This window comes from Anas platyrhynchos, chromosome 28 (genome assembly GCF_047663525.1).
Source record: "Anas platyrhynchos isolate ZD024472 breed Pekin duck chromosome 28, IASCAAS_PekinDuck_T2T, whole genome shotgun sequence".
Taxonomy (NCBI): Eukaryota; Metazoa; Chordata; class Aves; order Anseriformes; family Anatidae; genus Anas; species Anas platyrhynchos.
In genome coordinates this window covers 4,858,240-4,883,309 of record NC_092614.1, presented here as the reverse complement: position 1 = coordinate 4,883,309, position 25,070 = coordinate 4,858,240, and the positions used below count along the sequence as shown (strand labels likewise).

Here is a 25,070-nt window from a genome sequence, read left to right as displayed (position 1 = left end):
GGGATGGAGAACAACTCTTTGCTCATTTGGATGTTGACAGGAAGAGGGGGAATCGTTTTAAACTAAACGAGGAGACATTTAGATGAGAGGTTACGGGGGCTCAGGTGGTGTACCACCATTTTCACTCAGAGGGTGGTGAGGAACTGCAAGATTGTGCCCAGAGAGGTTGTGGATGCCCCATCCCTGGAGGTGTTCAACACCAAGTTGGATGAAGCCCTGATCAACCTGATCTATTGGGTGGCATCCCTGCCTATGGCAGGGGGTTAGAACTAAATGGTTTTTGATGTCCCTTCCATTCCAAGCCATTCTATGACTCTATTAATTTAGCATATAACTGAGCATGAAAAGCCTGCAAACTGAAGCATTGTGCTAAGGTGTTGCTTGGCCCTTTAAACCTGTCTTACAGGTAAACCTTTGAAGAACCACCATTTGAAAAGGCAATAACCAGAATGAGTGCAAATATCTATATATTTTTTTTTCCGTAGTATATGACCTGACAGTTTCAAGCAGCAATGATTTGCATGTGTGTCTGTGTGTGTGTGCAGGAGGGGTGGTGCTCATCTCCTGTGTGGGAGGAGGGCTATGTATAAAAAGGTTAGAGAATACATCGTGGAATTCCCTAAAACCTCGGAAAATTGTCCCATGTGAAGTCTGAGTCATGGCTCACTGGAAAGCAAGGGTAATAGGAGGGGCAGTGCTGACCTTATTTTAAAAAATACCAATGCCTTCTGCTTTGTGAAAGAGCGTGTAAAGTGGACTGACATTACAAAGAGTCCCAAGCCCCCAGTGGTTCCAAAATCTAAGAACAACGTTTAGCTGTCTTCAATACTGTGATGTGACTGAGCTGTCAGCACAGAGGTGATGCAGAAGCAGGTCACCCCTGAGCATCAATCGGTTGTGCTGGAGTTAGACCAAAAGTACAGGATCCATCAGGCCACAGATACCCCACGATGCAGTGCCTGGGGAGATACTGCTATGAAAGACGTACCAGCGGACATGCCTATGTGGAGCGGAGAAGGCTTCTCCCTTCAGTCCGGAGAAGATGAGGCTCGGTTTGCTTAGTGGAGGCCTCTCTCCCGCTCCCTCAAAGGAAGTTGTGGGGAGCTGTGGGCCGGCCTGTTCTCGCTGATAACGAGCGATAGGACAAGAGGGGCCGCGGCCCCGCGGGGGGCGGTGTGGGCCGGGCGTGGGCGGGCGGAGCGGTGGGCGCTGCCCCGGCGAGGGCCCGACTTGTGGTGCGGGCAGGAGCGGCCCGAGCTTGGCCCCGCTCTGCTGCTGTCCGCCTCCCGCCGGGCGCGGCAGGGCCCGATGGCGGGCGGGCTGGGGCCGCGGCTGCTGGCCTTGGCCTTGGCCTTGGGGCCGGCAGGTGAGCGGCGGGCGGGGAGGGCAGCGGGGCCTGGGCGGGGTTGGGGCTGGGGCTTAAACTTGAGTCGTGTCTGGGACGGGGGTTGGCCGTGACCGACGTGGCGCGTCTCCTGGTGCTGCCCCACCTGGCGCACTGGAGCCTGGCGCTCGCCGTCGTTGTCAGTTAGGGTCCGGTGTGTGGGGTGAGGGAGGCTGTCGGGGTCGGGGGTGCATTGGGAGCAGCCCCATCTGAGCCAAGAGGAGGGCAGTTGGGGCAGTGCCCCTGGCCAGGGGCCTTGTGTGGAGCAAGTAGGTTGGCATTTCTGTCTATGCTAGGCTGGCGTTGCTGGGGCTTCTGGAGGGCATCTTCCTTCCGTGGGCACACGCATCCCTACTCCCTGTGGTCTCTTTCTACAGGTGTTTGGGCTCAGTTGATTGTGGTGGAATCTGGCGGAGGTCTGCGAGCAGCTGGAGACTCCGTGCAGCTCTCCTGCCAGGGATCTGGATTCATCTTTGGAAGTCATGATGTCTGGTGGTACCGTCAGGCACCCGGTGGAACTCTCGAGTGGATGTCCTACCTTAACTATGATGGTAGCACTTTAGAATATAGCAAAACAGTGGAGGGCCGAGCCAGTGTCTCCCGGGACAATTCCCAGTCCAAAGCTTATCTGTCCCTGCGTGCCCTTCTACCCCAGGACTCAGCCCACTACTTCTGTGCAGTTCGCACAGGGACAGGAAACCCAGCTGCGCTTTAACACAAACCTGTTGCCAGGGCCCCTCGCCTTCTCTAAGTGTGACACTGCCACAGAGAACAGAGAGAAGCAGCAGAATTTTATTAAGCTTTTGAAGAGTGCGGAGTAGTGCCTTGAGATCAGAACTTTCCCACATTGCCTGTATGGACACATAGAATCAGCGGCAGTGTCAGGAGCAAATGGCCAGGTCAGGTGGAGTGCAGCAAGAAGAGTTGCAAAGGCTTCCTCATGAAAGGTAGTGCCGAGTGCTGCTGTTGGGTCCTAACAACCCCATTCTGTAGGGATTGACAGATGTAACAATCCCATTCAGGCTTGGGGAAGAGTGGATAGAATGTGTCCTGACAGAAAAGGAGGACCTGAGGGTTTTGTTTGACAGCCAGCTGAACACAAGCCAGCAGTGTGTCCCATGGCCAAGAAGGCCAATGGCATCCTGACCTGCATCAGAAACAGTGTGGCCATCAGGACTAGGGAAGTGCTTGTCCTGCTTAAGCCCCATTTTGATGATTTTGTGAATCCTTCCTATCACATCACCCCATGCCTTCTGCTCAGCGGCTGCATCAGTCACTCCCTCACAGGGCTTCTGGTTATTCTCTCCTTTTCCCCCTTCTTTATAGTTTAAAGCCCTCCTCAGGAGGTCTGCCATCCCCTCAGTAGGAACATTTTTGCCATGCTGTGTGAGACTGGGGCAGCGTAAGGCAGCCAGGGCTAGAAGCTTGTGGCTGCTGGTGTGACACACTCCTCCCCACTGCTCCCTACCCCATGCTCACCTCTTCCTCCACCAAGGAATCGTCAGGCCTGTGAGAAGCAGGATTTACACTCAGTGGTATGTTATTTTTTATCCTGTGCATGACAGGATTTGTTAGGTAAGGTTGATTGTGGATGTGATGATTTAACATGGTCTTTTACAGCCTTAATGATTCTACAGTTCTGTGATTTCCATGCATGTCACCAGCTGGGGATGCAGGCTACTTGTCAATGACTATAGAATCTCATGATACCAGCAGGCACACAGGTCCCTTCTGATGAGTGGGTTGTTGGTCCACAGACCAGCTGATGGTGAGTCTGAGTCTGCACTGAGAGCATTTGGCTCCTCCTCTGCTTTCTCCTGCTCCGTATGCTCATCATTTTCAATCCAATTGAAATCATATTGAGCTTGTACTCAGTTTATGTTCCAATTCGTTGCTAGCACACTTCGTCATCTTGGAGTTTGTACAATACTTGCATTCTTCTGCTCCCCTTTCTCTCTGTTTGCAGGAGACTGTGGTGTCCCTGCTGGTTCAGTAAGATGTACTGGAGCTCGGGGGTGAAACCAGCAGGCGTCGTGTCCTGTCATGGTGCAGCATTGGTCAAGCTGCACAGTTTCATGACTTAAGCCAAGACGAACCCATGATGTCTCTGCTTTGAGGACACCGCAAATGGAGTTCCCTCTTGAAGAGCCTTTCCATCCTTAGCCCTACCTTTGCCTATGACACTTGGAGAGGCACCCCAGCATGCCCTCTGCTTAGAAAGGGCTTGTGGGATTTCTCCTTGATGGTGCCTTGTGGGCCCTTCTGAGCTAGATGCAAGTGCTGAAGGTGGTTCTGCTTAAGCCCCCTTTTGTGGATGTTGTGAAGCCTCCCTGCCACATCACCCCATGCCTAGTCACTCTCTCACAGGGCTGCTGACTCCTCTCTCTCTCCACCATAGTCCCTGATCTAGATCCCTACACCTGAAGTCCACCTATCTGCAACAAACCCTTTGCTCTGCTTAATGCCATGGCTGTCTTCCTATTTCCCACTCCCTGACAGTAATGTCAGTGCTCAGGCTGTGATGGGAGCAAGAGCTCCTGAGCACGGGAGCTTGCAGCTGCAGGAGGGCAGAGATGAGGCTCTCACTGGTGGCTCCCGTGGGCACCGCAGGCAGCGAGCGGCCGAGCAGCTTTTCCGTGTGGCTCCGGAACGGCACTGCCGGGTCCCTCCTGCCGGGATGCGCGGGGCTCGAGGCCGGGGCAGCGCCGGGAGGGCAGGGCCAGGAGGCTCCCTCCCTGCCTCCGGCTGCCGGGGCGCCGCGCTCCTCCGCTGCCCGCCGAGCTGCCCCGCGCCCCGCCCCGCGGCCGCCTCCTCCTCCGCCGAAGGGGCCGCGGCCCCGCGGGGGGCGGTGTGGGCCGGGCGTGGGCGGGCGGAGCGGTGGGCGCTGCCCCGGCGAGGGCCCGACTTGTGGTGCGGGCAGGAGCGGCCCGAGCTTGGCCCCGCTCTGCTGCTGTCCGCCTCCCGCCGGGCGCGGCAGGGCCCGATGGCGGGCGGGCTGGGGCCGCGGCTGCTGGCCTTGGCCTTGGCCTTGGGGCCGGCAGGTGAGCGGCGGGCGGGGAGGGCAGCGGGGCCGTGTCCGGTGTGTGCGGGAGAGGGAGGCTGTCGCGGTCGGGGAGGCTTTGGGAACATCCTCGTCTGAGTCCCCAGGAGGCCAGTTGGGGCAGTGCCCCTTGCCAGGGGCCGTCGGGGTCGGGAAGGCTTTGGGAGCAGCCTTGTCTGAGCCCCGAGGAGGGTAGTTGGAGCAGTGCCCCTGGCCAGGGGCTTTCTTGCGTGTTAGGGGGTTGGCGACTGAGCCTGTGCTGGTCTCGGGTTGGTGGGCCTTCTGGCCGGGGCCGTGTCCGGTGTGTGCGGGAGAGGGAGGCTGTCGGGGATGCTTTGAGAACAACTCCGTGTGAGTCCCGAGGAGGGCAGTCGGGGTAGTGCACTTGCCGAGTGGCTTTCTTGCGTGTTAGTGGGATGGCGACTGAGGCTGTGCTGGTCTCGGGTTGGTGGTGGGCCTTCTGGTTAGCATCCTTTTCTTTCTGTGTGCACACACTGCCCCACTCCATGTTCTCTGCTGCAGGTGTTTGGGCTGAATTGAAGCTGGTGGAGTCTGGTGGAGGTCTGCGAGCACCTGGAGACTCCGTGCAGCTCTCTTGCCAGGGATCCGGATTCAGATTCCAAGATTTTTCTGTCTGGTGGTACCGTCAGGCACTTGGTGGAAGCCTCGAATGGGTGTCCTACATTAACTTTGATGTTAGAACAACAAAATATGGTAAAGCAGTGGAGGGCCGAGTCACAGCCTCCAAGGACAATTCCCAGTCCAAAGCCTACCTGTCCCTGCGTGCCCTTCTACCCCAGGACTCAGCCCACTACTTCTGTGCAGTTCGCACAGGGACAGGAAACCCAGCTGCGCTTTAACATAAACCTGCTCCCAGGGTCCCTTCCCTTTTCTACATGTATTGCTGCCACAGAGAACCGGGAGTAGCAGCAGAACCATATTCACATGCTGAAGAGGGCAAAGAACTGCCTTCAGCTCAGCCCTTTCCCACTTTGCCCGTCGGGGCACATGGGATGAACAGCAGTGTCAGGAGCAAATGGCCTGGTCAGGTGGAGTGCAGCAAGAAGAGTTGCAAAGGCTTCCTCATGAGAGTAAGTGCCGAGCGCTGCTCTTGCGTCCTAACAACCCCGTTCTGTAGGATTGATGGACGTAACAATCCCATTCAGGCTTGGGGAAGAGTGGATGGAAAATGTCCTGACAGAAAAGGACCTGAGGATTTTGTTTGACAGCCAGTTGAACATGAGCCAGCAGTGTGCCCCTGTGGCAAGAAGGCCAATGGCATCCTGACCTGCATCAGAAACAGTGTGGCCATCAGGACTAGGGAAGTGCTTGTCCTGCTTAAGCCCCATTTTGATGATTTTGTGAATCCTCCCTATCACATCACCCCATTCCTTTTGCTCAGCAGCTGCATCAGTCACTCCCTCACAGGGCTTCTGGCTCCTCTCTCCCTCCACCGTAGTTCCTGCTCTACAGCCCTCCACTGGAGGTCCAGCTATCGGCAACAAACACTTTGCTCCCCTTCATGTCCTGGTTGTTTCTCTATTTCCCACTCCCTGATAGTAATATCAGTGCTCAGGCTGCGATGGGAGCAAGAGCTCCTGAGCACGGGAGCTTGCAGCTGCAGGAGGGCAGAGATGAGGCTCTCACTGGTGGCTCCCGTGGGCACCGCAGGCAGCGAGCGGCCGAGCAGTTTTCCGTGTGGCTCCGGAACGGCACGGCCGGGTCCCTCCTGCCGGGCTGCGCGGGGCTCGAGGCCGGGGCAGCGCCGAGAGGGCAGGGCCAGGAGGCTCCCTCCCTGCCTCCGGCTACCGGGGCGCCGCGCTCCTCCGCTGCCCGCCGAGCTGCCCCGCGCCCCGCCCCGCGGCCGCCTCCTCCTCCGCCGAAGGGGCCGCGGCCCCGCGGGGGGCGGTGTGGGCCGGGCGTGGGCGGGCGGAGCGGTGGGCGCTGCCCCGGCGAGGGCCCGACTTGTGGTGCGGGCAGGAGCGGCCCGAGCTTGGCCCCGCTCTGCTGCTGTCCGCCTCCCGCCGGGCGCGGCAGGGCCCGATGGCGGGCGGGCTGGGGCCGCGGCTGCTGGCCTTGGCCTTGGCCTTGGGGCCGGCAGGTGAGCGGCGGGCGGGGAGGGCAGCGGGGCCGTCGCCGGGTCCGGTGTGTGCGGGAGAGGGAGGCTGTCGGGGTCGGGGAGGCTTTGGGAGCAGCCCCGTCTGAGTCCCGAGCAGGGCAGTCGGGGCAGCGCACCTCGTGAGTGGCTTTCTCAAGAATAAAGGGGTTAGCGGCTGAGGCTGTGCTGGTCTGGGGTTGGTAGGCCTTCTGGTTAGCATCCTCTTTTTTCTGTATTCTCACTGCCTCACTCCATGTGCTCTCCTACAGGCGTGTGGGCACAGTGGAGGTTGGTTGAGTCTGGTGGAGGTCTGCGAGCACCTGGAGACTCCGTGCATCTCTCCTGCCAGGGATCTGGATTCACCTTTGGAAGTTATCATGTCTTGTGGTACCGTCAGGCACCCGGTGGCAGTCTAGAGTGGATGTCGTACATCAACTATCAGGGTAGAATAACAAAATATGGCAAAGCAGTGGAGGGCCGAGCCAGTGTCTCCCGGGACAATTCCCAGTCCAAGTCTTCTCTGTCCCTGAGCTCCCTGGTACCCCAGGACTCTGCTCACTACTTCTGTGCAGTTCGCACAGGGACAGGAAATCCAGCTGAGCTTTAACATAAATCTGCTCCCAGGATCCCTTCCCTTTTCTACATGTATTGCTGCCACAGACAACCAGGAGGAGCAGCAGAACCATATTCACATGCTGAAGAGGGCAAAGAACTGCCTTCAGCTCAGCCCTTTCCCACTTTGCCCGTCGGGGCACATGGGATCAACAGCAGTGTCAGGGGCAAAAGGCCAGGTCAGCTGGAGTGCAGCAAGAAGGGCTGCACAGGCTTCCTCATGAGAGGAAGTGCCTAGTGCTGCTCTTGGGTGCCAACAACCCCGTTCTATGGGATTGATGGATGTAACAATCCCGTTCAGGCTTGTGGAAGAGTGAATGGAAAGTGTCTTGGCCAAGGAGGTCCTGAGGGTTTTGTTTGACAGCCAGATGATCATGAGCCAGTGGTGTGCCGCTGCTGTCAAGATGGCCAATCTCATCAGAAACAGTGAGGCCATCAGGAGTTGGGAAGTAATGGTCCTTTGGTATGTGGCTCTGGTGACAACACATCTCTGACATTGGGTTCATTTTGGTCCCCTCACTACAAGGAGGTGTGCTGGGTCTGGCTGGCATGCTAACTCTCCCTGCAGCAGCCCATACAGTGCTGTGCCCTGCACTTGTAGGTAGAAGGGCACTGGTGTCACAGCAGTGTTTCATTTATTGTTGCCCACTACTGGCACAGCATCAGGACCTCCTGCAACCCCCCAAGAGCCAGCAGACTGGGGGTTTGTAAGTGATGGGGAGGGGACATCACTGGGGCAGCTGACCTAAATCGACCAAAGGTCTATCCCATGCCACATGATGTCACTCTGAGCAATAAATGTGGGAAAGGTGAAGGAGAGGTGGGGGGCCTCGTTGTGGAAGGCTGTGTTCTCCCAAACAACCACTATGTGTATTGAGGCCCTGCTTCCCAGGATGTGGCTGAATGTTGCTCGTTGATGGGAAGTAGAGGGTAACTGCTTTTCTCTCTCTGTGCTTCCGTGCAGCCTTTCCTTTTTTTTTTTTTTCCCCTTCTTATTTTTGCCTTTAATTAAATCATCCTTATGTCAAACCTTGAGGCCTCTGTATTGTTATTTCTCCCCCTTTTTCTTTGAGGAGGGGGAGTGAGAGAGCGACTGTGGTGGAACTCGGCTGTCCACCCAAGTAAAACGACCACAGAAGGATATTGAGTTGCTTGAGTATGTGCAAAGAGCAACAAAGCTGGTGAGGGGACTAGAAAGCAAGTGTTCTCATCAGCAGCTGAGGAAACTGTTTTTTTTTTAGTGTTGAGAAAAGTAGGCTGAGGGGAGACCTGATCATTCTCTGCAGCTGTCTGAGAGAAGGTTGCAGCAAGGAGGTGTCGTTCTCCATGTTTCTATGATTCCATGGTTAAACACCTGACAGCTTTTCCCTCTGATCCTAAATGGGACTATTTTCTTGTGCAGAAGAGATGAACTGCTGAATTTATTTGCTGTGGAAGAAGCACTAGTTTCCCGGGAGGTCAATGAGGCTGAGTGAGTTAGAGATGATTTATCATGTGTCTCGCCAGGTGATCGATTCTTCCGCTGCCCGCCGAGCTGCCCCACGCCCCGCCCCGCGGCCGCCTCCTCGTCCGCCGAAGGGGCCGCGGCCCCGCGGGGGGCGGTGTGGGCCGGGCGTGGGCGGGCGGAGCGGTGGGCGCTGCCCCGGCGAGGGCCCGACTTGTGGTGCGGGCAGGAGCGGCCCGAGCTTGGCCCCGCTCTGCTGCTGTCCGCCTCCCGCCGGGCGCGGCAGGGCCCGATGGCGGGCGGGCTGGGGCCGCGGCTGCTGGCCTTGGCCTTGGCCTTGGGGCCGGCAGGTGAGCGGCGGGCGGGGAGGGCAGCGGGTCCGGTGTGTGCGGGAGAGGGAGGCTGTCGCGGTCGGGAAGGCTTTGGGAGCAGCCTCGTCTGAGCCCCGAGGAGGGCAGTCGGGGCAGTGCACCTGGTGAGTGGCTTTCTCAAGAGTAAGGGGTTAGTGGCTTAGGCTGTGCTGGTCTGGGGTTGGTGGGCCTTCTGTTTAGCATCCTCTTCTTTCTGTGTTCTCACTGCCTCACTCCATGTACTCTCCTACAGGCGTATGGGCACAGTGGAGGTTGGTGGAGTCTGGTGGAGGTGTGCGAACACGTGGGAACTCTGTGAATCTCTCCTGCCAGGGATCTGGATTCAACTTAAGTTTATTTGCTGTACGGTGGTACCGTCTGGCACCTGGTGGCAGTCCTGAGTGGGTGTCTTACGTCAGCATGCCATCTGGTACTAAAAAGCAATACGGGGTTGCAGTACAAGGTCGAGCCACAGCCTCCCGGGACAATTCACGGTCCGAGTCATCTCTGTTTCTCCAGCATCTGCATGTGGGGGACTCAGCCCGCTATTTCTGTGCTGTTCACACAGGGACAGGAAATCCAGCAGAGCTTTAACAAAAATCCCTTTGCAGGGCGTGGCCAGGACTGTGCGAGCCGCAGAGGTCATCTGGGTTGTGTCCGCTGTAGGCTGCTCCCAGGGAGCAAGGCTGCATCACTGTATACCAGAGATAGCTCTGTCCTTTCTGCCAAGAGCTCCTTTCTCTTAATCAGCCCTTTCTCCAATGTCCCCAAACCAGTATCTGAGGATGATGTTCAGTATATTTCTGGTCACCAAAATAGCTTGCGTAGTTTAGCTGCCTTCAGCCCCTGTCTGCCTGCCTTTGGTCTCCTTCTTCACTTGGGCTTTAGAAAAGATGTTGCCTATTTCCATTGTTACTTCCCTCAGTGACCCGTCCCTGTGCCATTTCCATGAGCTGGAAAAAGAGAAGCAGTTGTGTGAAGAGCTGTGCTGTGACTCCAGTTGTGTTTCAGGGCAGTAAGATCCAAGTAATGAAGTCTGCATTGAGGGGCTCAGCACAATACACAGAAACCCTGCGATGCACTTATAGGTTCAACGCTTCTTACATTTACATGGCCTGTCACCAGCAGCATCCCAGTTGGCAGTACTTGCTCCAGACAAGGGCCAAGGAGGTTGCTACAGCCCTAGGCCTGTACAGTTGCTGCAGAGAATGGGATTGCTGAATCTCCTGCAGTGCGCCCAAGGTCTTTCTCTAGGAGATACACCTTAGAAGATAGTATGGGAAAGATTGGGAGAATCCCTTGTTGCTCAAAAATCTTCTCTCCCACCCTAGCCTCAGGCTATGGCTCATCCTAATTGCACTGCAAGTACCCAGGAGGCAGCAAGCAGCTAGAGTGTACCTGTCCAGAGGAAGAGGCTAAGCTCTAAGGAAATTACAGGCAAAATCCCTTTGAGAGTGGGCTATGTAGAACAACAGATATGCCTGTGCATGCCAGCCCTCACAGAAAATCCACACTCTTTGTCCTGTAGGCAAATTCTGTTGTTGATAGAATAGAAAGAAGGGATGCCACCCAAAGGGACCTGGACATTCTTGAGAAGTGGGCACACATGAACCTAATGAGGTTCCACAAGTCTAAGTGTAAGGTGCTACACCTGGGCCAGAGCAATCCCAGACATGAGTACAGACTGGATGAAGAACTCCTAAAGAGCAGCCCTGCTGAGAAGGACGTGGGGGTTCTGCTGGAATAAAAGCTTGACGTGAGCCAGAATTGTGTGCTTGCAGCCTAGAAGGCCAACTGCATCCTGTGCTGCAGTAATAGAGTACTGTCTATCAGATTGAGGGAGATGATTGTCTCCTTCTAATCTGCCCTTGTGATGCCCCACTTGGGGTAGTGTGTCCAGGTCGGGAGCTCCCAGCACAAGAAGGATGTTGATCTGTTAGAGCAGGTCCAGAGGAGTGCCACAAATGTGATCATGGGGCTGGAGCATGTCTCATATGAAAAAAGGCTGAGAGATCTGGGGCTGTTCAGCCTACAGAAGCAAAGGCTCCTGGGTGACCTCATTGCAACATTTCAGTATTTGAAGGGAATTTGTTGAAGGGATGGAGAGCAACTCTTTACTCATTTGGATGTTGACAGGATGAGGGGGAATCATTTTAAACTAAACGAGGAGACATTTAGATGAGAGGTTACGGGGGCTCAGGTGGTGTACCACCATTTTCACTCAGAGGGTGGTGAGGCACTGCAAGATGGTGCCCAGAGAGGTTGTGGATGCCCCACCCCTGGAGGTGTTCAACACCAAGTTGGATGAAGCCCTGATCAACCTGATCTATTGGGTGGCATCCCTGCCTATGGCAGGGGGTTGGAACTAAATGTTTTTTGGTGTCCCTTCCATCCCAAGCCATTCTAGGACTTTATTAAATTAGCATATAACCGAGTATGAAAAGCCTGCAAACTGAAGCATTGTTCTAAGGTGTTGCTTGGTCCTTTAAATCTGTCTTACAGGTAAACCTTTGAAGAACCACCATTTGAAAAGGCAATAACCAGAATGAGTGCAAATATCTATATATTTTTTTTTCCGTAGTATATGACCTGACAGTTTCAAGCAGCAATGATTTGCATGTGTGTCTGTGTGTGTGTGCAGGAGGGGTGGTGCTCATCTCCTGTGTGGGAGGAGGGCTATGTATAAAAAGGTTAGAGAATACATCGTGGAATTCCCTAAAACCTCGGAAAATTGTCCCATGTGAAGTCTGAGTCATGGCTCACTGGAAAGCAAGGGTAATAGGAGGGGCAGTGCTGACCTTATTTTAAAAAATACCAATGCCTTCTGCTTTGTGAAAGAGCGTGTAAAGTGGACTGACATTACAAAGAGTCCCAAGCCCCCAGTGGTTCCAAAATCTAAGAACAACGTTTAGCTGTCTTCAATACTGTGATGTGACTGAGCTGTCAGCACAGAGGTGATGCAGAAGCAGGTCACCCCTGAGCATCAATCGGTTGTGCTGGAGTTAGACCAAAAGTACAGGATCCATCAGGCCACAGATACCCCACGATGCAGTGCCTGGGGAGATACTGCTATGAAAGACGTACCAGCGGACATGCCTATGTGGAGCGGAGAAGGCTTCTCCCTTCAGTCCGGAGAAGATGAGGCTCGGTTTGCTTAGTGGAGGCCTCTCTCCCGCTCCCTCAAAGGAAGTTGTGGGGAGCTGTGGGCCGGCCTGTTCTCGCTGATAACGAGCGATAGGACAAGAGGGGCCGCGGCCCCGCGGGGGGCGGTGTGGGCCGGGCGTGGGCGGGCGGAGCGGTGGGCGCTGCCCCGGCGAGGGCCCGACTTGTGGTGCGGGCAGGAGCGGCCCGAGCTTGGCCCCGCTCTGCTGCTGTCCGCCTCCCGCCGGGCGCGGCAGGGCCCGATGGCGGGCGGGCTGGGGCCGCGGCTGCTGGCCTTGGCCTTGGCCTTGGGGCCGGCAGGTGAGCGGCGGGCGGGGAGGGCAGCGGGGCCTGGGCGGGGTTGGGGCTGGGGCTTAAACTTGAGTCGTGTCTGGGACGGGGGTTGGCCGTGACCGACGTGGCGCGTCTCCTGGTGCTGCCCCACCTGGCGCACTGGAGCCTGGCGCTCGCCGTCGTTGTCAGTTAGGGTCCGGTGTGTGGGGTGAGGGAGGCTGTCGGGGTCGGGGGTGCATTGGGAGCAGCCCCATCTGAGCCAAGAGGAGGGCAGTTGGGGCAGTGCCCCTGGCCAGGGGCCTTGTGTGGAGCAAGTAGGTTGGCATTTCTGTCTATGCTAGGCTGGCGTTGCTGGGGCTTCTGGAGGGCATCTTCCTTCCGTGGGCACACGCATCCCTACTCCCTGTGGTCTCTTTCTACAGGTGTTTGGGCTCAGTTGATTGTGGTGGAATCTGGCGGAGGTCTGCGAGCAGCTGGAGACTCCGTGCAGCTCTCCTGCCAGGGATCTGGATTCATCTTTGGAAGTCATGATGTCTGGTGGTACCGTCAGGCACCCGGTGGAACTCTCGAGTGGATGTCCTACCTTAACTATGATGGTAGCACTTTAGAATATAGCAAAACAGTGGAGGGCCGAGCCAGTGTCTCCCGGGACAATTCCCAGTCCAAAGCTTATCTGTCCCTGCGTGCCCTTCTACCCCAGGACTCAGCCCACTACTTCTGTGCAGTTCGCACAGGGACAGGAAACCCAGCTGCGCTTTAACACAAACCTGTTGCCAGGGCCCCTCGCCTTCTCTAAGTGTGACACTGCCACAGAGAACAGAGAGAAGCAGCAGAATTTTATTAAGCTTTTGAAGAGTGCGGAGTAGTGCCTTGAGATCAGAACTTTCCCACATTGCCTGTATGGACACATAGAATCAGCGGCAGTGTCAGGAGCAAATGGCCAGGTCAGGTGGAGTGCAGCAAGAAGAGTTGCAAAGGCTTCCTCATGAAAGGTAGTGCCGAGTGCTGCTGTTGGGTCCTAACAACCCCATTCTGTAGGGATTGACAGATGTAACAATCCCATTCAGGCTTGGGGAAGAGTGGATAGAATGTGTCCTGACAGAAAAGGAGGACCTGAGGGTTTTGTTTGACAGCCAGCTGAACACAAGCCAGCAGTGTGTCCCATGGCCAAGAAGGCCAATGGCATCCTGACCTGCATCAGAAACAGTGTGGCCATCAGGACTAGGGAAGTGCTTGTCCTGCTTAAGCCCCATTTTGATGATTTTGTGAATCCTTCCTATCACATCACCCCATGCCTTCTGCTCAGCGGCTGCATCAGTCACTCCCTCACAGGGCTTCTGGTTATTCTCTCCTTTTCCCCCTTCTTTATAGTTTAAAGCCCTCCTCAGGAGGTCTGCCATCCCCTCAGTAGGAACATTTTTGCCATGCTGTGTGAGACTGGGGCAGCGTAAGGCAGCCAGGGCTAGAAGCTTGTGGCTGCTGGTGTGACACACTCCTCCCCACTGCTCCCTACCCCATGCTCACCTCTTCCTCCACCAAGGAATCGTCAGGCCTGTGAGAAGCAGGATTTACACTCAGTGGTATGTTATTTTTTATCCTGTGCATGACAGGATTTGTTAGGTAAGGTTGATTGTGGATGTGATGATTTAACATGGTCTTTTACAGCCTTAATGATTCTACAGTTCTGTGATTTCCATGCATGTCACCAGCTGGGGATGCAGGCTACTTGTCAATGACTATAGAATCTCATGATACCAGCAGGCACACAGGTCCCTTCTGATGAGTGGGTTGTTGGTCCACAGACCAGCTGATGGTGAGTCTGAGTCTGCACTGAGAGCATTTGGCTCCTCCTCTGCTTTCTCCTGCTCCGTATGCTCATCATTTTCAATCCAATTGAAATCATATTGAGCTTGTACTCAGTTTATGTTCCAATTCGTTGCTAGCACACTTCGTCATCTTGGAGTTTGTACAATACTTGCATTCTTCTGCTCCCCTTTCTCTCTGTTTGCAGGAGACTGTGGTGTCCCTGCTGGTTCAGTAAGATGTACTGGAGCTCGGGGGTGAAACCAGCAGGCGTCGTGTCCTGTCATGGTGCAGCATTGGTCAAGCTGCACAGTTTCATGACTTAAGCCAAGACGAACCCATGATGTCTCTGCTTTGAGGACACCGCAAATGGAGTTCCCTCTTGAAGAGCCTTTCCATCCTTAGCCCTACCTTTGCCTATGACACTTGGAGAGGCACCCCAGCATGCCCTCTGCTTAGAAAGGGCTTGTGGGATTTCTCCTTGATGGTGCCTTGTGGGCCCTTCTGAGCTAGATGCAAGTGCTGAAGGTGGTTCTGCTTAAGCCCCCTTTTGTGGATGTTGTGAAGCCTCCCTGCCACATCACCCCATGCCTAGTCACTCTCTCACAGGGCTGCTGACTCCTCTCTCTCTCCACCATAGTCCCTGATCTAGATCCCTACACCTGAAGTCCACCTATCTGCAACAAACCCTTTGCTCTGCTTAATGCCATGGCTGTCTTCCTATTTCCCACTCCCTGACAGTAATGTCAGTGCTCAGGCTGTGATGGGAGCAAGAGCTCCTGAGCACGGGAGCTTGCAGCTGCAGGAGGGCAGAGATGAGGCTCTCACTGGTGGCTCCCGTGGGCACCGCAGGCAGCGAGCGGCCGAGCAGCTTTTCCGTGTGGCTCCGGAACGGCACTGCCGGGTCCCTCCTGCCGGGATGCGCGGGGCTCGAGGCCGGGGCAGCGCCGGGAGGGCAGGGCCAGGAGGCTCCCTCCCTGCCTCCGGCTGCCGGGGCGCCGCGCTCCTCCGCTGCCCGCCGAGCTGCCCCGCGCCCCGCCCCGCGGCCGCCTCCTCCTCCGCCGAAGGGGCCGCGGCCCCGCGGGGGGCGGTGTGGGCCGGGCGTGGGCGGGCGGAGCGGTGGGCGCTGCCCCGGCGAGGGCCCGACTTGTGGTGCGGGCAGGAGCGGCCCGAGCTTGGCCCCGCTCTGCTGCTGTCCGCCTCCCGCCGGGCGCGGCAGGGCCCGATGGCGGGCGGGCTGGGGCCGCGGCTGCTGGCCTTGGCCTTGGCCTTGGGGCCGGCAGGTGAGCGGCGGGCGGGGAGGGCAGCGGGGCCGTGTCCGGTGTGTGCGGGAGAGGGAGGCTGTCGCGGTCGGGGAGGCTTTGGGAACATCCTCGTCTGAGTCCCCAGGAGGCCAGTTGGGGCAGTGCCCCTTGCCAGGGGCCGTCGGGGTCGGGAAGGCTTTGGGAGCAGCCTTGTCTGAGCCCCGAGGAGGGTAGTTGGAGCAGTGCCCCTGGCCAGGGGCTTTCTTGCGTGTTAGGGGGTTGGCGACTGAGCCTGTGCTGGTCTCGGGTTGGTGGGCCTTCTGGCCGGGGCCGTGTCCGGTGTGTGCGGGAGAGGGAGGCTGTCGGGGATGCTTTGAGAACAACTCCGTGTGAGTCCCGAGGAGGGCAGTCGGGGTAGTGCACTTGCCGAGTGGCTTTCTTGCGTGTTAGTGGGATGGCGACTGAGGCTGTGCTGGTCTCGGGTTGGTGGTGGGCCTTCTGGTTAGCATCCTTTTCTTTCTGTGTGCACACACTGCCCCACTCCATGTTCTCTGCTGCAGGTGTTTGGGCTGAATTGAAGCTGGTGGAGTCTGGTGGAGGTCTGCGAGCACCTGGAGACTCCGTGCAGCTCTCTTGCCAGGGATCCGGATTCAGATTCCAAGATTTTTCTGTCTGGTGGTACCGTCAGGCACTTGGTGGAAGCCTCGAATGGGTGTCCTACATTAACTTTGATGTTAGAACAACAAAATATGGTAAAGCAGTGGAGGGCCGAGTCACAGCCTCCAAGGACAATTCCCAGTCCAAAGCCTACCTGTCCCTGCGTGCCCTTCTACCCCAGGACTCAGCCCACTACTTCTGTGCAGTTCGCACAGGGACAGGAAACCCAGCTGCGCTTTAACATAAACCTGCTCCCAGGGTCCCTTCCCTTTTCTACATGTATTGCTGCCACAGAGAACCGGGAGTAGCAGCAGAACCATATTCACATGCTGAAGAGGGCAAAGAACTGCCTTCAGCTCAGCCCTTTCCCACTTTGCCCGTTGGGGCACATGGGATGAACAGCAGTGTCAGGAGCAAATGGCCTGGTCAGGTGGAGTGCAGCAAGAAGAGTTGCAAAGGCTTCCTCATGAGAGTAAGTGCCGAGCGCTGCTCTTGCGTCCTAACAACCCCGTTCTGTAGGATTGATGGACGTAACAATCCCATTCAGGCTTGGGGAAGAGTGGATGGAAAATGTCCTGACAGAAAAGGACCTGAGGATTTTGTTTGACAGCCAGTTGAACATGAGCCAGCAGTGTGCCCCTGTGGCAAGAAGGCCAATGGCATCCTGACCTGCATCAGAAACAGTGTGGCCATCAGGACTAGGGAAGTGCTTGTCCTGCTTAAGCCCCATTTTGATGATTTTGTGAATCCTCCCTATCACATCACCCCATTCCTTTTGCTCAGCAGCTGCATCAGTCACTCCCTCACAGGGCTTCTGGCTCCTCTCTCCCTCCACCGTAGTTCCTGCTCTACAGCCCTCCACTGGAGGTCCAGCTATCGGCAACAAACACTTTGCTCCCCTTCATGTCCTGGTTGTTTCTCTATTTCCCACTCCCTGATAGTAATATCAGTGCTCAGGCTGCGATGGGAGCAAGAGCTCCTGAGCACGGGAGCTTGCAGCTGCAGGAGGGCAGAGATGAGGCTCTCACTGGTGGCTCCCGTGGGCACCGCAGGCAGCGAGCGGCCGAGCAGTTTTCCGTGTGGCTCCGGAACGGCACGGCCGGGTCCCTCCTGCCGGGCTGCGCGGGGCTCGAGGCCGGGGCAGCGCCGAGAGGGCAGGGCCAGGAGGCTCCCTCCCTGCCTCCGGCTACCGGGGCGCCGCGCTCCTCCGCTGCCCGCCGAGCTGCCCCGCGCCCCGCCCCGCGGCCGCCTCCTCCTCCGCCGAAGGGGCCGCGGCCCCGCGGGGGGCGGTGTGGGCCGGGCGTGGGCGGGCGGAGCGGTGGGCGCTGCCCCGGCGAGGGCCCGACTTGTGGTGCGGGCAGGAGCGGCCCGAGCTTGGCCCCGCTCTGCTGCTGTCCGCCTCCCGCCGGGCGCGGCAGGGCCCGATGGCGGGCGGGCTGGGGCCGCGGCTGCTGGCCTTGGCCTTGGCCTTGGGGCCGGCAGGTGAGCGGCGGGCGGGGAGGGCAGCGGGGCCGTCGCCGGGTCCGGTGTGTGCGGGAGAGGGAGGCTGTCGGGGTCGGGGAGGCTTTGGGAGCAGCCCCGTCTGAGTCCCGAGCAGGGCAGTCGGGGCAGCGCACCTCGTGAGTGGCTTTCTCAAGAATAAAGGGGTTAGCGGCTGAGGCTGTGCTGGTCTGGGGTTGGTAGGCCTTCTGGTTAGCATCCTCTTTTTTCTGTATTCTCACTGCCTCACTCCATGTGCTCTCCTACAGGCGTGTGGGCACAGTGGAGGTTGGTTGAGTCTGGTGGAGGTCTGCGAGCACCTGGAGACTCCGTGCATCTCTCCTGCCAGGGATCTGGATTCACCTTTGGAAGTTATCATGTCTTGTGGTACCGTCAGGCACCCGGTGGCAGTCTAGAGTGGATGTCGTACATCAACTATCAGGGTAGAATAACAAAATATGGCAAAGCAGTGGAGGGCCGAGCCAGTGTCTCCCGGGACAATTCCCAGTCCAAGTCTTCTCTGTCCCTGAGCTCCCTGGTACCCCAGGACTCTGCTCACTACTTCTGTGCAGTTCGCACAGGGACAGGAAATCCAGCTGAGCTTTAACATAAATCTGCTCCCAGGATCCCTTCCCTTTTCTACATGTATTGCTGCCACAGACAACCAGGAGGAGCAGCAGAACCATATTCACATGCTGAAGAGGGCAAAGAACTGCCTTCAGCTCAGCCCTTTCCCACTTTGCCCGTCGGGGCACATGGGATCAACAGCAGTGTCAGGGGCAAAAGGCCAGGTCAGCTGGAGTGCAGCAAGAAGGGCTGCACAGGCTTCCTCATGAGAGGAAGTGCCTAGTGCTGCTCTTGGGTGCCAACAACCCCGTTCTATGGGATTGATGGATGTAACAATCCCGTTCAGGCTTGTGGAAGAGTGAATGGAAAGTGTCTTGGCCAAGGAGGTCCTGAGGGTTTTGTTTGACAGCCAGATGATCATGAGCCAGTGGTGTGCCGCTGCTGTCAAGATGGCCAATCTCATCAGAAACAGTGAGGCCATCAGGAGTTGGGAAGTAATGGTCCTTTGGTATGTGGCTCTGGTGACAACACATCTCTGACATTGGGTTCATTTTGGTCCCCTCACTACAAGGAGGTGTGCTGGGTCTGGCTGGCATGCTAACTCTCCCTGCAGCAGCCCATACAGTGCTGTGCCCTGCACTTGTAGGTAGAAGGGCACTGGTGTCACAGCAGTGTTTCATTTATTGTTGCCCACTACTGGCACAGCATCAGGACCTCCTGCAACCCCCCAAGAGCCAGCAGACTGGGGGTTTGTAAGTGATGGGGAGGGGACATCACTGGGGCAGCTGACCTAAATCGACCAAAGGTCTATCCCATGCCACATGATGTCACTCTGAGCAATAAATGTGGGAAAGGTGAAGGAGAGGTGGGGGGCCTCGTTGTGGAAGGCTGTGTTCTCCCAAACAACCACTATGTGTATTGAGGCCCTGCTTCCCAGGATGTGGCTGAATGTTGCTCGTTGATGGGAAGTAGAGGGTAACTGCTTTTCTCTCTCTGTGCTTCCGTGCAGCCTTTCCTTTTTTTTTTTTTTCCCCTTCTTATTTTTGCCTTTAATTAAATCATCCTTATGTCAAACCTTGAGGCCTCTGTATTGTTATTTCTCCCCCTTTTTCTTTGAGGAGGGGGAGTGAGAGAGCGACTGTGGTGGAACTCGGCTGTCCACCCAAGTAAAACGACCACAGAAGGATATTGAGTTGCTTGAGTATGTGCAAAGAGCAACAAAGCTGGTGAGGGGACTAGAAAGCAAGTGTTCTCATCAGCAGCTGAGGAAACTGTTTTTTTTTTAGTGTTGAGAAAAGTAGGCTGAGGGGAGACCTGATCATTCTCTGCAGCTGTCTGAGAGAAGGTTGCAGCAAGGAGGTGTCGTTCTCCATGTTTCTATGATTCCATGGTTAAACACCTGACAGCTTTTCCCTCTGATCCTAAATGGGACTATTTTCTTGTGCAGAAGAGATGAACTGCTGAATTTATTTGCTGTGGAAGAAGCACTAGTTTCCCGGGAGGTCAATGAGGCTGAGTGAGTTAGAGATGATTTATCATGTGTCTCGCCAGGTGATCGATTCTTCCGCTGCCCGCCGAGCTGCCCCACGCCCCGCCCCGCGGCCGCCTCCTCGTCCGCCGAAGGGGCCGCGGCCCCGCGGGGGGCGGTGTGGGCCGGGCGTGGGCGGGCGGAGCGGTGGGCGCTGCCCCGGCGAGGGCCCGACTTGTGGTGCGGGCAGGAGCGGCCCGAGCTTGGCCCCGCTCTGCTGCTGTCCGCCTCCCGCCGGGCGCGGCAGGGCCCGATGGCGGGCGGGCTGGGGCCGCGGCTGCTGGCCTTGGCCTTGGCCTTGGGGCCGGCAGGTGAGCGGCGGGCGGGGAGGGCAGCGGGTCCGGTGTGTGCGGGAGAGGGAGGCTGTCGCGGTCGGGAAGGCTTTGGGAGCAGCCTCGTCTGAGCCCCGAGGAGGGCAGTCGGGGCAGTGCACCTGGTGAGTGGCTTTCTCAAGAGTAAGGGGTTAGTGGCTTAGGCTGTGCTGGTCTGGGGTTGGTGGGCCTTCTGTTTAGCATCCTCTTCTTTCTGTGTTCTCACTGCCTCACTCCATGTACTCTCCTACAGGCGTATGGGCACAGTGGAGGTTGGTGGAGTCTGGTGGAGGTGTGCGAACACGTGGGAACTCTGTGAATCTCTCCTGCCAGGGATCTGGATTCAACTTAAGTTTATTTGCTGTACGGTGGTACCGTCTGGCACCTGGTGGCAGTCCTGAGTGGGTGTCTTACGTCAGCATGCCATCTGGTACTAAAAAGCAATACGGGGTTGCAGTACAAGGTCGAGCCACAGCCTCCCGGGACAATTCACGGTCCGAGTCATCTCTGTTTCTCCAGCATCTGCATGTGGGGGACTCAGCCCGCTATTTCTGTGCTGTTCACACAGGGACAGGAAATCCAGCAGAGCTTTAACAAAAATCCCTTTGCAGGGCGTGGCCAGGACTGTGCGAGCCGCAGAGGTCATCTGGGTTGTGTCCGCTGTAGGCTGCTCCCAGGGAGCAAGGCTGCATCACTGTATACCAGAGATAGCTCTGTCCTTTCTGCCAAGAGCTCCTTTCTCTTAATCAGCCCTTTCTCCAATGTCCCCAAACCAGTATCTGAGGATGATGTTCAGTATATTTCTGGTCACCAAAATAGCTTGCGTAGTTTAGCTGCCTTCAGCCCCTGTCTGCCTGCCTTTGGTCTCCTTCTTCACTTGGGCTTTAGAAAAGATGTTGCCTATTTCCATTGTTACTTCCCTCAGTGACCCGTCCCTGTGCCATTTCCATGAGCTGGAAAAAGAGAAGCAGTTGTGTGAAGAGCTGTGCTGTGACTCCAGTTGTGTTTCAGGGCAGTAAGATCCAAGTAATGAAGTCTGCATTGAGGGGCTCAGCACAATACACAGAAACCCTGCGATGCACTTATAGGTTCAACGCTTCTTACATTTACATGGCCTGTCACCAGCAGCATCCCAGTTGGCAGTACTTGCTCCAGACAAGGGCCAAGGAGGTTGCTACAGCCCTAGGCCTGTACAGTTGCTGCAGAGAATGGGATTGCTGAATCTCCTGCAGTGCGCCCAAGGTCTTTCTCTAGGAGATACACCTTAGAAGATAGTATGGGAAAGATTGGGAGAATCCCTTGTTGCTCAAAAATCTTCTCTCCCACCCTAGCCTCAGGCTATGGCTCATCCTAATTGCACTGCAAGTACCCAGGAGGCAGCAAGCAGCTAGAGTGTACCTGTCCAGAGGAAGAGGCTAAGCTCTAAGGAAATTACAGGCAAAATCCCTTTGAGAGTGGGCTATGTAGAACAACAGATATGCCTGTGCATGCCAGCCCTCACAGAAAATCCACACTCTTTGTCCTGTAGGCAAATTCTGTTGTTGATAGAATAGAAAGAAGGGATGCCACCCAAAGGGACCTGGACATTCTTGAGAAGTGGGCACACATGAACCTAATGAGGTTCCACAAGTCTAAGTGTAAGGTGCTACACCTGGGCCAGAGCAATCCCAGACATGAGTACAGACTGGATGAAGAACTCCTAAAGAGCAGCCCTGCTGAGAAGGACGTGGGGGTTCTGCTGGAATAAAAGCTTGACGTGAGCCAGAATTGTGTGCTTGCAGCCTAGAAGGCCAACTGCATCCTGTGCTGCAGTAATAGAGTACTGTCTATCAGATTGAGGGAGATGATTGTCTCCTTCTAATCTGCCCTTGTGATGCCCCACTTGGGGTAGTGTGTCCAGGTCGGGAGCTCCCAGCACAAGAAGGATGTTGATCTGTTAGAGCAGGTCCAGAGGAGTGCCACAAATGTGATCATGGGGCTGGAGCATGTCTCATATGAAAAAAGGCTGAGAGATCTGGGGCTGTTCAGCCTACAGAAGCAAAGGCTCCTGGGTGACCTCATTGCAACATTTCAGTATTTGAAGGGAATTTGTTGAAGGGATGGAGAGCAACTCTTTACTCATTTGGATGTTGACAGGATGAGGGGGAATCATTTTAAACTAAACGAGGAGACATTTAGATGAGAGGTTACGGGGGCTCAGGTGGTGTACCACCATTTTCACTCAGAGGGTGGTGAGGCACTGCAAGATGGTGCCCAGAGAGGTTGTGGATGCCCCACCCCTGGAGGTGTTCAACACCAAGTTGGATGAAGCCCTGATCAACCTGATCTATTGGGTGGCATCCCTGCCTATGGCAGGGGGTTGGAACTAAATGTTTTTTGGTGTCCCTTCCATCCCAAGCCATTCTAGGACTTTATTAAATTAGCATATAACCGAGTATGAAAAGCCTGCAAACTGAAGCATTGTTCTAAGGTGTTGCTTGGTCCTTTAAATCTGTCTTACAGGTAAACCTTTGAAGAACCACCATTTGAAAAGGCAATAACCAGAATGAGTGCAAATATCTATATATTTTTTTTTCCGTAGTATATGACCTGACAGTTTCAAGCAGCAATGATTTGCATGTGTGTCTGTGTGTGTGTGCAGGAGGGGTGGTGCTCATCTCCTGTGTGGGAGGAGGGCTATGTATAAAAAGGTTAGAGAATACATCGTGGAATTCCCTAAAACCTCGGAAAATTGTCCCATGTGAAGTCTGAGTCATGGCTCACTGGAAAGCAAGGGTAATAGGAGGGGCAGTGCTGACCTTATTTTAAAAAATACCAATGCCTTCTGCTTTGTGAAAGAGCGTGTAAAGTGGACTGACATTACAAAGAGTCCCAAGCCCCCAGTGGTTCCAAAATCTAAGAACAACGTTTAGCTGTCTTCAATACTGTGATGTGACTGAGCTGTCAGCACAGAGGTGATGCAGAAGCAGGTCACCCCTGAGCATCAATCGGTTGTGCTGGAGTTAGACCAAAAGTACAGGATCCATCAGGCCACAGATACCCCACGATGCAGTGCCTGGGGAGATACTGCTATGAAAGACGTACCAGCGGACATGCCTATGTGGAGCGGAGAAGGCTTCTCCCTTCAGTCCGGAGAAGATGAGGCTCGGTTTGCTTAGTGGAGGCCTCTCTCCCGCTCCCTCAAAGGAAGTTGTGGGGAGCTGTGGGCCGGCCTGTTCTCGCTGATAACGAGCGATAGGACAAGAGGGGCCGCGGCCCCGCGGGGGGCGGTGTGGGCCGGGCGTGGGCGGGCGGAGCGGTGGGCGCTGCCCCGGCGAGGGCCCGACTTGTGGTGCGGGCAGGAGCGGCCCGAGCTTGGCCCCGCTCTGCTGCTGTCCGCCTCCCGCCGGGCGCGGCAGGGCCCGATGGCGGGCGGGCTGGGGCCGCGGCTGCTGGCCTTGGCCTTGGCCTTGGGGCCGGCAGGTGAGCGGCGGGCGGGGACGGCAGCTGGGCCTGGGCGGGGTTGAGGCTGCGGCTGAAGTTGGAGTCGGGGCTGGGCCGGAGGGTGGCCGTGACCGACGTGGCGCGTCTCCTGGTGCTGCCCCACCTGGCGCAATGGAGCCCTGCGTTCTCCGTCGTTGTCAGCTAGGGTCCGGTGTGTGCGAGAGTGGGAGGCTGTCCAGGTCGGGGAGGCTTTGGGAGCAGCCCCATCTGAGCCAAGAGGAGGGCAGTTGGGGCAGTGCCCCTGGCCAGGGGCTTTGTGTGGAGCAAGGGGGTTGGCGTTTCCGTCTGTGCTAGGCTGGCGTTGCTGGGGCTTCTGGAGGGCATCTTCCTTCCATGGGTACATGCATCTCTACTCCCTGTGACCTCTTTCTACAGGTGTTTGGGCTGAATTGAAGCTCGTGGAGTCTGGCGGAGGTCTGCAAGCAGCTGGAAACTCCATGCAGCTCTCCTGCCAGGGATCTGGACTCAGTTTCGAGTATTATGATGTCTGGTGGTACCGTCAGGCACCCGGTGGTAATCTTGAATGGATGTCTTACCTTAACTATGATGGTAGCACTGTAGAATATAGCAAAGCAGTGGAGGGCCGAGCCAGTGTCTCCCGGGACAATTCCCAGTCCAAGTCTTCTCTGTCCCTGAGTGCCCTGGAACCCCAGGACTCAGCCTACTACTTTTGTGCAGTTCCCACAGGGACAGGAAATCCAGCTGAGCTTTAACACAAACCTAGTGCCAGGGCCCCTTGCCTTCTCTAAGTGTGACACTGCCACAGAGAGGAGCAGCAGAACTGTATTCAGCTTCTGAAGAGTTGCCTGCAGGGGCACATAGAATCAGCAGCAGTGTCAGGGGCAAATGGCCAGGTCAGGTGGAGTGCAGGAAGAAGAGCTGCACAGGCTTCCTCATGAAAGGAAGTGCCAAGTGCTGATCTTCGGTCCTAACAACCCCATTCTGTAGGCATTGACAGATGTAACAATCCCATTCAGGCTTGGGGAAGAGTGGATAGAAAGTGTCCTGACAGAAAAGGAGGACCTGAGGGTTTTGTTTGACAGCCAGCTGAACACGAGCCAGCAGTGTGTCCCATGGCCAAGAAGGCCAATGGCATCCTGACCTGCATCAGAAACAGTGTGGCCATCAGGACTAGGGAAGTGCTTGTCCTGCTTAAGCCCCATTTTGATGATTTTGTGAATCCTCCCTATCACATCACCCCATGCCTTCTGCTCAGCGGCTGCATCAGTCACTCCCTCACAGGGCTTCTGGTTATTCTCTCCTTTTCCCCCTTCTTTATAGTTTAAAGCCCTCCTCAGGAGGTCTGCCATCCCCTCAGTAGGAACGTTTTTCCATGCTGTGTGAGACTGGGGCAACGTAAGGCAGCCAGGGCTAGAAGCCTGTGGCTGCTGGTGTGACACACTCCTCCCCACTGCTCACTGCCCCATGCTCACCTCTTCCTCCACCAAGGAATCCTCAGGCCTGTGAGAAGCAGGATGGACACTCAGTGGTATGTTATTTTTTATCCTATGCATGACAGGATTTGTTAGGTAAGGTTGATGGTTGGACTTGATGATCTTACAGGTCTTTTCTAGCCTTAATGATTCTACAGTTCTGTGATTTCCATGCATGTCACCATCTGGGGATGCAGGCTAC

General features: G+C 56.1%; 2 long non-coding RNA genes and 5 gene segments (V, D, J or C); all 7 read left to right on the top strand.

Annotated features, from left to right (window-relative positions):
- Positions 1–4,367: 4,367 nt before the first annotated feature.
- Positions 4,368–5,284, top strand: LOC119714132 (Ig heavy chain V region C3-like). The segment is given in 2 exon segments: positions 4,368–4,425; positions 4,947–5,284. Coding segments are annotated over 2 exon segments (396 nt in total).
- A 1,183-nt stretch (positions 5,285–6,467) lies between these two features.
- Positions 6,468–7,129, top strand: LOC119714152 (Ig heavy chain V region C3-like). The segment is given in 2 exon segments: positions 6,468–6,525; positions 6,792–7,129. Coding segments are annotated over 2 exon segments (396 nt in total).
- Positions 7,130–8,739: 1,610 nt separating this feature from the next.
- LOC139999709 (uncharacterized) lies at positions 8,740–10,121 on the top strand. The gene is made up of 2 exons (XR_011805199.1): positions 8,740–8,928; positions 9,182–10,121. It is a non-coding gene; the product is annotated as an uncharacterized lncRNA (long non-coding RNA).
- Positions 10,122–15,391: 5,270 nt separating this feature from the next.
- Positions 15,392–16,308, top strand: LOC119714134 (Ig heavy chain V region C3-like). The segment is given in 2 exon segments: positions 15,392–15,449; positions 15,971–16,308. Coding segments are annotated over 2 exon segments (396 nt in total).
- Positions 16,309–17,491: 1,183 nt separating this feature from the next.
- LOC139999632 (Ig heavy chain V region C3-like) lies at positions 17,492–18,153 on the top strand. The segment is given in 2 exon segments: positions 17,492–17,549; positions 17,816–18,153. Coding segments are annotated over 2 exon segments (396 nt in total).
- A 1,610-nt stretch (positions 18,154–19,763) lies between these two features.
- LOC139999708 (uncharacterized) lies at positions 19,764–21,145 on the top strand. The gene is made up of 2 exons (XR_011805198.1): positions 19,764–19,952; positions 20,206–21,145. It is a non-coding gene; the product is annotated as an uncharacterized lncRNA (long non-coding RNA).
- A 2,211-nt stretch (positions 21,146–23,356) lies between these two features.
- LOC119714159 (Ig heavy chain V region C3-like) lies at positions 23,357–24,148 on the top strand. The segment is given in 2 exon segments: positions 23,357–23,414; positions 23,811–24,148. Coding segments are annotated over 2 exon segments (396 nt in total).
- The last annotated feature ends 922 nt before the right edge of the window (positions 24,149–25,070 follow it).